The sequence below is a fragment of the Pogona vitticeps genome, chromosome 9 (genome assembly GCF_051106095.1).
Source record: "Pogona vitticeps strain Pit_001003342236 chromosome 9, PviZW2.1, whole genome shotgun sequence".
Taxonomy (NCBI): Eukaryota; Metazoa; Chordata; class Lepidosauria; order Squamata; family Agamidae; genus Pogona; species Pogona vitticeps.
In genome coordinates, this window is record NC_135791.1 from 24,035,110 (window position 1) to 24,050,388 (window position 15,279).

General features: G+C 48.6%; 1 protein-coding gene across 3 annotated transcripts; it reads right to left on the minus strand.

Moving 5' to 3' along the window:
• Window positions 1-5,713: 5,713 nt before the first annotated feature.
• B9D2 (B9 domain containing 2) lies at window positions 5,714-11,962 on the minus strand. 3 transcript variants are annotated; one of them, XM_020810877.3, is made up of 4 exons: window positions 11,758-11,962; window positions 10,144-10,235; window positions 8,725-8,850; window positions 5,714-6,592 (listed from the first exon to the last, which is right to left on the minus strand). In XM_020810877.3, exons 2-4 carry the CDS (start codon window positions 10,229-10,231, stop codon window positions 6,279-6,281), a joined length of 528 nt encoding a protein of 175 aa, XP_020666536.3. In that variant the 5' UTR covers window positions 10,232-10,235; window positions 11,758-11,962; the 3' UTR covers window positions 5,714-6,278. The 3 variants fall into 3 exon arrangements, with proteins under 3 accessions (XP_020666536.3, XP_020666537.3, XP_072835865.2); XM_020810878.3 differs by lacking the exon at window positions 11,758-11,962 and adding an exon at window positions 11,633-11,740; XM_072979764.2 differs by lacking the exon at window positions 11,758-11,962 and adding an exon at window positions 11,125-11,235.
• Between the last annotated feature and the right edge of the window lie 3,317 nt (window positions 11,963-15,279).

Consider the following 15,279-nt stretch of genomic DNA (forward strand, 5'->3'; position numbering starts at 1 on the left):
AGACTAGGCCAGATTCAGGAGGAAATGGCTTGGGCTTTTTGATACAAACCCCCCTTACATTTCCTGAAAACATACCACACTAATTCCAGTGGATTATGAGGGCCACTTGTTCTGTCCTCGTTGCCCACTCAACAAGAGTCCTGTCAGCTAGGGCAATATCATGACACATAGATATTAGGGGTTTATTTTATTTATTCATTGGATTTCTATCCCGCCCATCTAGACCAAAAGTCTACTACGGGCGGTTTACAAATTTAAAAACAATAAAGCCAAATATATATATATGATAGATCCAAAGTGGGCTGAGGCGAAGGGACCAGTAGCTTGCCCGTGTTGCTTTAAGGACAAGAAACTGAGGTAAGATTCAAACCCCAGACCGCCTTACAGTCACCACACAACAGCAAGGCGACCGAGAGAGCAGAATTGCCATGTTGTACAGCGGTTACAGCGCTCTGTGAGGATTGAAGAGGCTGGGGTTCAAATCTTCCTCCTCGGCTGTGACGCTCCTTAAGCGGGACTCTCTCTCTCTCTCCCTCTCAGCTCAACCTACCCAACAAGGTTGTTGTTAGGATATTACAGAACATTAGGATTAGCTCCTGAAGAGGCAGAGTGCACTAAAAAAAAAATCTGATTACAAAAGACACATTCGGCATGGACTTATCTCAAGACCCGCACAAACTTCGTCCTTAAACGTTGGTGGGTCTCCAACTCATTTTTTTCATAAGTGTCTCCCTGTAACCAGATACCAAGAGCTTGGCTGCTTAACCTAGCCCTCCTGGGTGTGTATGTGTGTGTGTACACACACACAGTGCCTGACATTCAACTCCCACCCTGCTTCCCAACACAAGACACCGCACGGCATGCCAAGCAAGTGGGCAATTCCAGCCGTGGCCGCGTCTGAGCTATTTCAGAGCAGTTCCTCGGTCATGGAGAAGGGGTTTGGCATTGTGTTACACCCGAAATGAATCCAAGCCGCGTTACATGTGGCAAGTTCCCATTTTGGGATCCAGATTCGTGGTGCTTCCATGGGGCACCGAGCTATAAACGGATAGCTCCTCTCTGTGTCTTTCATCCCACTCATCTACCCATCCTCCCACACCTACTTGTGTTGCCAGTCTGGCCCCCTACGCTTGTCTCTCAATGCATTGGAAATCAGTGGAAAGAAAACCCTTCAGATACTTGCCACTGCCTCGGACAGACTGTCGGCTGGTTTCTTCTTGAGTTGCAAAAGGATTTTATGCTTTTTAGTTTATTAAACGAAGTTTATGAAATGGAGCAGCAAGACTCTGCTTTAGGTTTGCACATTTCACTGTCCTGTGGTAGTGTATCAATGTCCAGGCCTTCCTGCTTATGGAAGCACCATAATTTGCAATGGAAACACACACTCCGGGGGGGGGGGAGCACATGTCCAGACAGAATGGGAGAAAGCATATGAAACAAGGGAAAACATATTCTAGAAATACAATATGTAGAAACAACAGACCAACGTGCTCAAGATTATATGATGTGGGGAAATGGCTGAAATCCTGTCGCAGAGTTACGCAAACAGCATAACTGTTAGGCATGCATTTCTTATGCTAAGAAATCCCCCTAGATTTCACCTGTTGCACACCAAGTAATCCAAACCAGTATGCAACAGATAATGTCTACTGAGGTTTCTTAATTTACAGCAACTGGCTTCCAAACACGGTGCCATCTGCACAGCTGCGCAACAGGATCCCGGCCCACATCGGTGTCCGAAATGCGTATCAGGCTGCCATTAAAAGCACGGAACAAGCAAGCCCTGTTTGGAAAAGCAAAAGCTGGTAAGTTTGGGAGGCAGGAAGAGAATATTTCTCACAAGGCAGTGTCGTACAATGGTTAGATCAGCAAGGCACTGCTTGCTGGGACTTCTAGGGTGGAACGGTGACTGGCGTTTGGGACAAAATGAATGCAAATGAGGATTTTTCTGATGTAATGCCCAGTTGGAAACTTTCTTCAAATCCTCTGCTCTTGACCAACTCTGCAGCTCGGATGACCCCTGGCGGATCCGTCCAGAACTACGACATTTCAACAGCTTTCAGATAGGACGGAATGGTTTTACTTACCACATCCTTGAATTTAATTTCTGAAACAGTGTCTTCAAAATGTGGAACCTGAAACTGACCCGCAAAAAGAGGAAGCTCTACAGCCAGACCAAAACGGTCCAGCTTAAGAAAGGGTCGGGGTCAGGATGGAGGGCATTTCCTTGCGTGTCACGTGATTGCTGGGAAAGAGATTACACCAGACTCTCCTCCACGAGGGGTCCAAATTGTGGTCCGTTTCCCCATATCATCACACCTTGAGTAAGCGATGACTGAAACAAGGTCACTTGGGCAGTTGACCGTCATCAAGAACTGCACAGACCGTACGCATCGCTTTTGACGGTTCTGTTGGGTCTCTCCGCTGCATGCGGTACCCACGATAACAGCCTCCTTCTCTAAGCACTGGGTTGGGCTGGGATCCAAAGCCTCAGGCTTTCAGGATTACTAGAACCTTGAAGATCCACCAGCTAGAACCTTGGGCAATGTCATATGACAGGCCGATGAAGGGACAGGTTGCATTGGAGAATATGTTTCAAAATGTGTGTTTGCTTCTAGAACCAAGCACACCTGTACATCTATTGGTGGTTTTCTCCAACGATTCTTTTGCAGCAACCTAAGCGTAAGGATATTAAAGACCAAGACCCAAATCATCTACACACTTATATTATCAGGTATCATACTCAATAAAAACAGTTCTGGGGTTCGTGGCACCTGCGTCGCATCCTTCTTGATCTGCATCTCCATGTGAGAAGCAACACATTTAATTCGGCAACCTCCCTCACTCCCTGGCCCAAACCCTGAACCCCTGCACACCTGTTGGGGTTGATGCAAAAGCCCAACTCTTTCCTGCGCCACTCTCGGATTGATCCATGGCTGGCATCGGTCCTGGATTGTCAGGGGTTTTGGGGAACACCCGTGCTTTCCTGCGCAAGCCGAGGCATCCGGGAACGGCATCCAGGAACGGCAGGTACTTTCACCCTCGATTAGGCCGAGCGGAGGCCGGCGTCAAAGCAAAAAGCTCAGAGACGGGAAAGCAGCGACCTGGAAGAAAGCCGTCCCAGAAGGAGCCAGCTTGAAGCCAGGTTGGATTCTGACGGCAATCGCTAAGCGGCTGAACCGGAAAGAAGCTACGAAGGCGGACAGCGCTGGAGAAAGGCGAGTGATGGGAAAACGCACACATGGTCAAGAAATGTGTCTTTTGCAAACTCTAGACCAGGCCCAGTTTCTGTGGTGAAGTCAACTGGTAAGGTCAGGAGACATGAGAAAGGGCGAGAGCCCACAGTGGATAGAAACTATGGAGAGGAGAGAGCAAAAAGCATCCATCCCCCCCCCCCATTCCTCTTTTCCTTCCAAAATATTCAATCTCATGGTCAATCAACGCAATGGCAGCTGTGCCTTTGGTGTTGTTGTTGTTTAGTTGTTAAGTCGTGTCCAACTCTTCGTGACCCTGTGGACCAGAGCACGCCAGGCCCTCCTGTCTTCCACTGCCTCACGGAGTTGGGTCAGATTCATGTTTGATCGCTTCGATGACACTGTCCATCCATCTCGTCCTCTGTTGTCCCCTTCTCCTCTTGCCTTCACACTTTCCCAACATCAGGGTCTTTTCCAGGGAGTCTTCTCTTCTCGTGAGATGGCCAAAGGATTGGAGCCTCAGCTTCAGGATCTGTCCTTCCAGTGGGCACTCAGGGTTGATTTCCTTCAAAATGGATAGGTTTGTTCTCCTTGCAGTCCAGGGGACTCTCAAGAGTCTCATCCAGCACCACAATTCAAAAACATCAATTCTTCGGCGGTCAGCCTTCTTTATGGTCCAGCTCTCACTTCCATACATCGCTACTGGAAAAACCATAGCTTTGACTATGCGGACCTTTGTCGGCTCCTTCACGGATTGCTGCCTTGTCATGGCGAAGGGGCTTGAGTAAATCAGAGAAGCGATGGGCTATGCCGTGCAGGGACACCCGAGATGGACAGGTCATAGTGGAGAGTTCTGACTAAACACGATCCACCTGGAGCAGGAACTGGCAAGCCACTCCAGTATCTTTGCCAAGAAAACTCCATGGACAGAAACAAAATGGAGCCATGTATTACTGGGCAAACTGGCAAAAGTTTTAGCCATAACAATAGCTACGTGGAACTTCTAAATATAATCTGTGGGCAATGAATCTCCACAAAACGACTGTTTGCCCATCATATCCTAAGAAGGGTCACAGAGGCATTGAGAGATAGTGTGGCATAGTAGCTAGAGTACTGGGCTGGGATTTTGAGGGGGGTGATTTCCAGTTTCCAACTCCCCCTGAGCCATGAAATGTACATTTGTCTACCGTGATCAGAACAGAAACACTGGAGCTGTAGAAGGCTGATTCAGGGGGCTCTTTTTAAGGGCCATTTAGAGCCACACGCCAGTTGCCATCCTCAATCTCGGCTCCGTGTCTACCTTGACGGACATTCCTTCAAGCCTCATCCTGTTCCAGCTTTAAACCTCATATTCAACTCCTTGGGCTATTTTTTTCATCCAGGATTCATTATGAGTCACTATTAAGAACTGTATGATTTAGGCATGAGGGGCCGCTGGATCCATACCTATTTGCAGACAAGGGGCAAGGGGATGCTGTCAGAACGAATGAGAAGGATGATATTAAGCAGGCTTGAACACTTCCTCCACTTCACCCACCCTCACTGCCGTTTACCGGTGGGCTTAATCCTAACTGCTTCTTTGGGCTGTGCTTTTTCCACATCCGTCTGCAGTCCGAATTCCAGCTGAGGCAGGAATGGTGGTTGGGGGCCAGAAAAACATGAAAGGCTGGTATTTCTTTTTTTCTTCTTCTTTACACTCGGCTTTGCGAACTGTCCACAACGATTAACAGGCCTTGATTAAATCCAGGCTGAACCAACCTGCTGGTAATCCATGCTACCGTCTGCCCTGTTTTTAAAAAAAAGCAGGTAGAGAGAAGGGGCCGACGAGGCTCTCTTTTTTTAATGAAAAGGAACATACAGAAGATGGAAGAGAATGAAACACATCTGTACCTTGCTGTGCTCTTAAAAGCCTTTTGCTCATTGCCACGCTGAGCCCTAGAACCAGAACTGGTGGGAGTGGGTATGAGATCATTTAAAATGACAGCGCATAATGAGATACAGTGCTTACACTGCTTTCAACAAAGTGATCTTCTCTAATTTTGGAAGTGAAGGATTTTGTTGTTCAGCCCTTAACTCGTGTCCGATTCTTTGTGACCCATGGACCAGAGCACGCCAGGCCCTCCTGTCTTCCACTGCCTCCCGAGGTTGGGTCAAATTCATGTTGGTTGCTTCAATGACACTCTCCAACCATTTGTCCTCTGTCGTCCCCTTCTCTTGCCCTCAAGAGGGACATGGGGTCAGTCCCATGGCAAGTCAAAAGAGCATGTTTCAAGCATGTGTTTCTTTTCAGAGTGGAACAAGCATGGAAATGTGGTTTTGGTATGCATGTATGCATGTATGCATGTATGCATGTAGGCATGTAGGCATGTAGGCAGGTAGGTAGGTAGGTAGGTAGGTAGGTAGGTAGGTAGGTAGGTAGGTAGGTAGGTAGGTAGGTATGCATTCAATTTGTATGCTACCCATCTGGTTGCTAAGGCAAAGCAATTTTCACACACACCCCTATGCATAAGACAGACACCTTTACCAAAAGCCAGTTTAATGCACCCTGGGGCAAAAGGGCCATACAGAAATAAGAAACAGGAGGTGTACAAATGGGTCTCCCAGAACGCCGGTGCCGGCAACACTGGTCCTCCCAGTTATGAGCAATTTGAAGAAACTGAAAATCCGATGAGCAAAGCTTCTTTCTGCTCCTTCCCAAAAGCAAAGGAGGGGGGGTGTCTCAGAGGAACCCTGGGCTGTGATGCATGTCTCTCCCGAGATCCCAGCCCAGATGAGAAAACTCTGGAAATGCTGGAAAACTCGCCTTTTCTTCCTTTAGGTTAAGCACTAGTCCCTTTTGTATCCCCTAAATGTTAGGCCTCTTCCTTCAACACGGCGTGCCTTTTTCCAGCTCAAGAGCCCCGGTGAGTTCTGCACCCAGCAAGGTGGGCGCAACCCCTGGGCCAACGCCCCGGGTCCTGGAGCGTGAGGATGCTGCCTCTGTGGCCGCAAAAGGCTTTCCTTTCCGTTGAAGGTCTTGCAGGGGGGCCTTCCTTCCTTCCTCCCCCGCTCGCTGAACAGGGGGGGGGCGGTCCCGCTGGGAGTTCAGCACTCGACCCCGTAGCGGTCAAAGTTGCGCAGCAGGACCGCCAGCTGGAGGTGGACGGTGCCCATGGTGCGGGTCTGGAGGCGGTAGCGGTCGGCCCCCGTGTAGACGAGGTCGCTGTTGACCAGCTGGGGGCCCCCGCCCACAAAAAGCTGGGACAGCTGCTCCTGCCAGGAGCCCAGCGGGCGCCAGGTCACGCAGTCCAGCTGGTGGAAGCCGGGGCTCGACGGGATGTGGCAGAAGCCGTAGCCGTACAACTCCGTGCGCCCGAAACAGTCTTCGTGGCACACCTGGACGTGCAGTTTGGGCCAGCCTGGCAGGGAAAAAAGGAAACAGGATTAACAGGACCCACAGCAGCGACAAAAAAATAATAATCAAGGAACAGGGCTTCCAAAAGGACACAAGACTCCTGGTGGTCCAGATTCAAAAATGAGGATTTCTTGCATGTCGTCCTGTAGCCCCTCTGTTCCCCCCCCCATGAGGGAACCAGCACCTCTCAATTCCTCAGAGCCTCATTGGGGCCACCTCCATGAAGAGCGGCACCTCTCCACCCACCCCGAGAACATCTAGTGGGCCTAACAGCACTGGCCTACCTTGCAAGTCTGCTGTGTAACCTCTAGGAAGGATTTTTTGAACCTGAGAGCCCTCGACTCTATAAACCAAGAGCGATGAAGTCCTGCCCTTTCTCTTCTGCAGAGTCCACAATTCTCTTTGGCTTGGTCCCCCGGGCCCTCCCCTCCTTGGTGCCCCCCCCTTGAACCTGCAGCATGGATCCCCTCCATCCCTATTTCATCAGAGGCCTCCGAGCGCTCCTGGTTTTCATGCCTTTCTTTCTTTCTCTTTTCCCCCCTGAGCCCTGCGTTCCGGCAATCAAGGAGCCAGGGGGGCATGATTTATTAATTACACGGAGTCTCATCCGCCGATATGGAAAAAGGAAGGCGGTGGGAGCCTTTTGACACGGGCCCGCTCCTGCCTGCAGCCGCCTCTTCTCACCCCCCTCCCCTTTCCGACCCCAGCTCAGCCGAGTCTGAAAAGAGGCGGCGGAGAAGCGCGCACACAAAACAAACCGGCTTTGTAGCCCATTCAAAAGGCAGCAGGCTCCTGGCTCTTAATCCCCCTGTGATTCTGACTGGCTTCCCTCCGCCTGCGGGTTTCTAAGCTCCTGTGTCTGCCGGAGCGTACGATGTACGCAGATTAATTTCCTTTTATAGAGCCAATTATATCAAGGGTAACGTGGGGAAGAGAAAAGGAAGGGGAGCACGGGGTCAGTATGAGCAAAGCATGACCCCCTCCCTGCCGTCAGCACGTTGACTGGAAATCTCAGAAGTTAAAATGGGGGGGGGGGGGGAAGGTGCCGAATTCTAAACACCCCCGGGTCCCCAGGCACCCTTTCAGGGCATTGGGTGGGAAGGCGTTGTGCTAAAGCCGTTGAATAAAAAGGGACTAGAGAAATTCACGGAAGCCAGTCCCAAAGTTACAGGAGGTTATGGGTAGGATTACAAATCCCAGAATCCCCCAGGTATCCCAGTTTATATTGGGGGGTTTGTTGGGATCTGGCTGGGGGGGGCATTTGGGGAGTTGAAGTTTAAAAATGTAGGGTCCTCCTGCTCTGTTAGATAGAGCCTCCAACTGCAAGAGGCACTCTACCTTTGCAGCCAAAACCATGAGTCTAACAAAGCAAAGCAAGACAGAGGTAGCCTTTTAAACGCCTGGTCTGCAAGCTCCCTGGGGGCATCTAGCCGGCCAGGAGATGAAAACCACTGACCAGTTTCTGAAGGTTTTAAAGGCAGGAGACTCACAGGAGCTGCAAGACACAGAACTCCAGAGGCAGAATCTGAGTTGGACTGCACGGTTTGCTTGGAATATCCTATCCCACGCCTGCTGCAACCCCTGCAGGCTACCGAGACAAAGAGTGCCTCTGAGGATGTACAGAAGCCTCTTCTTTCCACTGTCCAAGAAGCTACGAGCTTCTTAGGATTGATTGGCTGAAATCCTTTTCCAGTTGGCAGAATAGAGAGCCAATGCCTGCAGAGGCATGATGGGCCTGGTGGTGCAGTTCACACCAGACTTACACAATCAGTTTCACAGGCCACAGTGGCACAGTTCATGTGCAACCGGTTGTGTGATTCACACTGGGACTGTGGCGTGCCACACTTGCAGACGTGCTGCACGGATATGGCTTCCACCCTACCATGATTTCTTTTCCTATCGCTTCTGAAGCTTTTCATTATGCCTGCACAGCTACGCAACAGGATTTCCGCCACTAACCATGCTACAGACCTCAAGGGTAGGCCTGCGAGGTGTTGGGACACCCCGTATTTGGCTCTCCAACCCCGTCATCTGTTCCATGCAGTGTTTGGAACTGATTCATTCAAGGACCTCAACTTTACAAGACAGAAGTCGCCAGGAACAAGACAGAGAGCCGCTCTCCCAGGTATTTCTTACCCTGCAAACCTTTGGTGGCAAAGTGGACATCGATGGGATGGGACCAGTAAGCCACGTCATCCAGCTGAGGGTGGTCAACTTGCGTCTGTCCCTCCCGGAGCCCAGACAGCAGTTTCCAAGCACCCCCTACAATGGACAGGGAGGAACAGGAGGAGGAGGAGGAAAAGGAGAAAAATGACTTAAGAGAAGGCACAGCACAACAGGAGTGGAGGTTGGAGTATTGGACTGAGGTTCAGGTTCTACTACTCTCTACTGAGCCTTGAAAATTTCCTGGTTGATCAGTAGCCAGTTGCTTGCCTTTAGACCTATCAATCTTGCAGGTACATCATAATGAATGTGTCTCTCTGTGTGTATCTGTGTATCCATCCACCCACCCACTTATGTACAGTGGTGCCTCGCATAGCGATCGCTCCATTTAAACGAAGAAATCGCTTTGCGATGCTGTTTTTGCGATCCCAGAAGCAATCGCTTTGCGATGTTCCTGATGGGGAAAATTCGCTTTGTGATGATCGTAGGGAAGTGATAATCGCAAAGCCCCCATTTTCAGCCAGCTGATCGGCGGTTCCAAAATGGCCGCCGGGTAAACAAAATGGCTGCCTGCTGTTTTGCCTCGCTTTAGAGGCACTGAAAATGGCCGCCGCAATGGAGGCTTTTCGCTTAAGGTTAGTTTTTAAGCCCATAGGAACGCATTAATGGCGTTTTAATGCGTTTCTATAGGCTTTTTAATTCCGTTTAGCGATGAAATCACTTAGCAACGTTTTTCCCTGCACGAATTAACGTCGCTAAGCGAGGCACCACTGTATGTACGTATATGGTCACATTCCTGTTTCTTCCTGGGCCGTACACTGCCTGCGCTCTGTAAGACTGTTCCATCTCTCGGTCTGTTTATCTCTCGATAGAGCAGCCTCACCGAATGTAGACTGTGGACGGCCCAGGAAGAAACAAAAGTTATTTGTTCCTACCTTTTAAAAACACCTTTACATCTCTGAGATGACTGAGATTTTTGGTTCATTTCTTTAGCATGACTATGTGCTCTAACAGGCTGGGACTCTCCAGGTTTGGGAAACAGGATGGCTACTCACCAAAGGATGGAGGAAGTTACCACCATACCTCCAGCCAGGATGGAACTGGCCACGCTGGCTGGGCCTCTTCTAGGAGTCATCAGCCCATAAAATAACTTTTCCCATCTTCGTTCACCCATGACACTGTTCTAGCTTTTAGCCGCTGTCGTGGCACTTAATTTGTAAAAGCAAAACCCTTTTAAAAAAAGAGACGTGTGGGGCCGAATCCAGGATCTTCAGTCTACTCTGCCTTACACCTCGTCTCCCACTGATCCCCTCACAGACTCCCCTAGAGCTAGCTTCTTCTCCTTGGGCAGACTTGAATCCTGCACCTCCCAGACGAACACGCTCTACCTACCTGTGTGGATCCCCCATTTACAAAAAAGACTGCTGCTGGGGAATCCGCTGGCTCCCACAATCTGACCAATCACGTGGACTTCAGCCATGGACCTGCAGGGAGAGGAAGGATTTGGAGAGGAAGGATAGATGAGTCAAGGGTGGTTGTATTCCAGTTCATTTAACATGTGTTGTTTGGTTTTGCTAAGCTATAATAAAGGGGAAACCATCTTGCTAATATTCAGAACTCCTGGGGTCTATTCGTTCAGAATCAGACTTCTGCCCAAAGTAAATGAAATGTCTGATACCCTGAAATACTGCTTCTGTAAAAAGTACAGTATCTGAATGTTTACATCTTAGAAGGGACCATGATTTAGAGAGGCCAACTCATCAGCGTAAAAAGGTCTTGTGCAAGTTTTACCGCTACACATCATTCATTCTGCTTATCCACAGAGGGGTAAAGAAAACTAAAGCAACTCCGTCCATCTTTAGAAGTGACCCTCACCCAGTCTGTTTCGGCTGTTAAGATTCCCCCTACGTTTTAACGCTCTCTCGTTCATCCTGAGGACTAGAAGCTTTAGGACTTCTTTTGTATGCTCGCCTTGGAAAGCAGGAGTCTGTGGATCTGATAATGTCAACATTAACGCAGAATGGAGCTGCATGGATAGATCAGTGATTTAGATAGAGGTTGGGAGTTTGATTCCCCACCGTGCCTCCAGAAAACAGAGTCAGCCTAGGTGGCTTTGGGCAAGCTGCAGAGTCCCCGGACACCTTATTTATTACTTATTTATTTAAACTATTTTAACCCCGACTTCTTCCTTGGAAAGGACACAAGGCAGCTTGCAACAGGGAAAGACCTTTGGAAGCGTGGGATAGTAAAGCAAAATGCTCAAAAAGAATCTCTGGATTACACCGTATGAGTCATTTTGTCTAGAAGGCTCCTTCCCAACATGGCCAACCAGAGGCTTCTGGGAAACCTAAAATAAGATTTTTGGGATGTTACCTTTTTAGGAACCACCCCGTTCCACAACCAGCCTGCCATAAAACATGGTGGCTGGGAGATTCTTGAGAGTTCTAGGCTACAAAAAGAAAAAATCAACATTTTTCAGACTTTTTTCCTCTGACATGCAAAAGCACACGCCCATTGAATTCAGCACCTGGCAGGACATCTATCAAGACATGGGTGAAAGATGGGTGGGAACTGCAGTCCAAGGGGCACAATCGGCCGGTTTCTGACCTTGTGCTGCCTTATGAATGAGCCATCTCCAAAATATCACGTCCTCAAAGACCCTGCTCAGCTCTTGCAAACCCAAACCTGGGGTTTCCTTTAAGGAGTCCGCCCATCTCATATCTAGTCTTCCTCTTTTCCTGCTGCCTTCCCCTTTTAGGGGCAGTTTGGCATTTTGGTTTTTTAACAGACCCGTTTCTTTCCTTCCTCTAGTGGAAAAAATGCATTCCAGCTCGGGCCACACCGACCCGCATCTAAGCCATTGACAAGGCGTTTGCAATACCTTTGCACGCTTCCCCTTGAAATGCATCGATGAGAAAGAAAGAGAAACGGCGCCCGCCCGTTCACACGTGCACTCTACACGGGAGTCCCAGAATCCGCGCAGGCGCACTTCGCCGCTTCTCTTACCTGCGCCTCCGGGGATTTCAGCGACGTGGAATCTTCGGAACCCCGCAAGCATCCCCCCCTCCCCTACAGGTTTCTGGGCCCCGTCGCCAAGGCAACCCGAAAGCCACGCCCAACAGGAGCCTCTCTGGCCGGTTGGTGGACGCAAAGGGAGTTAAGGGAAGCGGGACGCTGACGCCGCCATTTTGAGGGCGGCAAAGAGGGAATCGTCCATCTTAAATTGTAGAGCTAGGAAAATATAGAGGGATAGTTACGCACACTACTGGTCCGGCACTGGATTATTTTTTATGCTTTATTATCCACTGCAGGGTTGTTGTTTTTATTTAAAAAAACTTTTATTTTTTTAATTTTATTTTTATTAAAGAGGCCCTAAGATGTTTTTGTAACCACTTCCCTTAGTAACCCACTTTTAATGGGGATTTTAGACTGCTCTCTTTTTTTCCTATCTCTATGCTCTTGGCCAGCGGGGGCGAGCAGAAGGAACAATCGAGGTGCGCCATCTTGAGTGTGGCATGCGAAAATGACATGAAAGCGGGCGCTCCGCCATGTTGGGTGGGTCACCCTTGCTCTTGCGGCCATTTGGGGGAAGGACACGCTTGCCGTGCTGCCTGGGAAACAAAGTCCACGCTGGAGACCTGGGTTCAGATGCTACCTAGTCCCTGCACAGTCTTGCAAGAAATTAAATCTAATTTTTTTATCTATAAAAGGCAGCATCAGTTAGCTTTAATCTCCCACCCTTACCATGACAAGATGCCTAGTTCCTTTTTAACATCTCCATATGGGCAGAAATTCTGTTAGTGCAGCTTTTCAGACTGTGTGATACCTGCAGAAAAGCTTGCACCTCTTGAACATCTGCCCGTTACACAATTTCAAGGATGCAAGAGTGCTGCTGAGGAGGCAGGAATTTCATTGTATTCCATTGCTGTGATGCAAAAACCATCACTTCTTTTGTGCATTCTGTGGGACCCTTATAGAAGATTAGGGAGTAGATCGCATAAACGAACTTTCGCCCAAGGATTCGATGGCTGGCAACACCTTCTAACAGCTTCAAAATTATAAGTTTTTCCCCAGAATACAGAAATCCATATTTTCTTATATTCAGCTGTCCGAGCCTCTGCTTTAAAACACAATTTTGAAGCATAGCAAGGAAATGTCTGATGTATAGCGAAGAAACATATAGTATATGACTGCTGCTCAGGGCCAGTTTTGAAGGTGCTGTGAATCCATTCAGGCTTTAACTGGCCCTTTCCTGGAGCTGTCCAGGGTCCTGAACTCTGTTCCCCTTCCCCATAGATTCAGTGCCTTGAATAACTTCTGTACAGTGCAGGCTAAAATCTGGCATGGATTCACCGCACCTTTGAAACTGGAGTCAACGGCTATTGCTGATCCTTTTGAAGACAAAACAACACCATGCAGATATAGATGAGATATATAAATAGGCACAGAAGAACACAAAAATGCTCTGTGCTTCAATATTTTGGTTCTGCTTACCAGTTTCAGATTATAAAGCCTAATTATTCATAAGCTGACCCATTTAAAAAAAAAGAGTTTAGCCAATTATATAGGGTCACTTTGAAATATGTACTCCAGTAATAAGAACGCCAAGAGCGGCTAGGCACACACTCCCTATTAAAGAATCAAAACCAGGAACATCGTGGGCTTACGAAGCTGGTATATGGGGGATCTCTGAACTGGAGAGAGAACTTATTATTTCCTCCGCATTCATCTTCTCATGACAGAGCAGAGAACCCGAAATTAATTAATTGGAATGTTCCACCAGGAGAGTAATATAATGATGTTTGCACAAAGGTTTAGAAAAGGTCAGCCTTTCTCTTGACAAGTGCCTGAACTGTACTTAGCTGAAATTGCTGATTTCACGGATGCTATTCCAATAAGTAGCACTGCTAAGTCCACTTCCATTTAGCCAAAGGATTAATAGAATCTGAAAAGGAAGTCTGGCCCATTTCCCAATTGCTAATTTGGTATTCGGGATACAGGAAAGGTCCTGCAGGGCCAAGATTCCTATGGTCTCCGCTCCAGAAGCTTTACTCATCAGACATAACAGCTTTTTGCAGGAGGTGGTGTGTCTTATGCAAACAGTTAGACTGTTCTTGTGGATGTCTAACAGCATCCTCAGACCAAGGACTGCTCAACACTGCCTGACACATGGGCAGGTGTCTGCTACGAAAAGAATGCCACGTACAGAAAGAGCATCGCTATGGGAGGGTTTTCAAAGAACCTAGATCAAATGCTAAAGGCTGGCCTCTTTGGGTACCTCCTGATACTGACATCTGGAGGTACGGTGGTAAATTCGGTATGCAGCTATCCAGCTTAACGCTCCTATAGCTGCCACCCCACCTACGAAAAGAGTCCAAAAAAACCGCAGGCAACTGTATTGGACCATATCAACAAACGAGGAGTAGGCCTTTTGTGAAGCTGATGGCTCTTAACTGCTTATTCAAAACCTAACTACCCCCACAATGAGCCTCTGTGCATTCCAACAGGGACAGTTGGCAAGTGGAACAAGATATTTCATTATGGAAAAAACCTTTTCTCTCCTAGATACTCCAGCATGTCAAGTAAATAGGAAGCTCGCTTCTGCATCTACCACAAGCCAGGTCACGTTTGAATGCTTTGATTCACTTCTCTTAGGAAAGCAAGGCAGCACTTCAAAAACTAATGTTTTTTGAGGCACATCTCCCTGAATCCAACGAGCAGGATGATCATTAGAAGCATGAACAAATTACAGCCCCCCACTTCTGAGCATGTAAAATATTGTAGCTCGTTTTGTGAGAGGGAAACGACTCTAGCCACTTCCAGAAAGCACAGGTGGTGTGTTGCCTGCAGAGTGATAGGAGGTAATTTCTGGGATTCCTATGGCACCATGATGTAGTAAACGGCACACAAACATCCACCCCCCTCTCCTCCTTTCACCGTGTGGTTCACCACCCAGCTCAACCTCCATCTTTGGCACTCATGGACGTGAAATCCAGAGTCATAGATGGCTGGCTCGCCCCCTCAATGCCAAAGGAGGGAGCGCAATTTAGCGATAGACCACTTTTCCCATTCTACCCCCAGTGATGGTACCGTCTATAACCAGAAGGAAAAGCAGCCTTTTAATTACTTAATAAAAAGAAGAGGAGAGAGGAGGCAGAGAAGGAGAAAGAATAGAAGCAGCCAGTCGTCTGTATTAAAAGCCCCCTGGTGTTGATTAAACTTGGCTTCCCGCTGCAGCTTTGCCCGTCTCCCCCACCTGTCTGGCATTGAGCGCTTTGATAAATGGCTTCTTAAGTGGCTCTCTCATCTCCTGGTAAAATGCTGCCGGGGCGCTTTCCTGCGGAGCGGGTCCTCAACCGAAGAGAACAGAAGAGGCAGGAAGAAAGACAGAAGGGGTGGAGGAGGAAGAGATGGAGGCCAGGGAGTTGCAGAAAAGCTCGGATGGGTCTAGGGGGCAGAAAGAGAGTGAGATCCAGGGAAGAGGGCATGCACATGGCAGTGCCCTGAGCAGGCTAATCATGGTTCCTC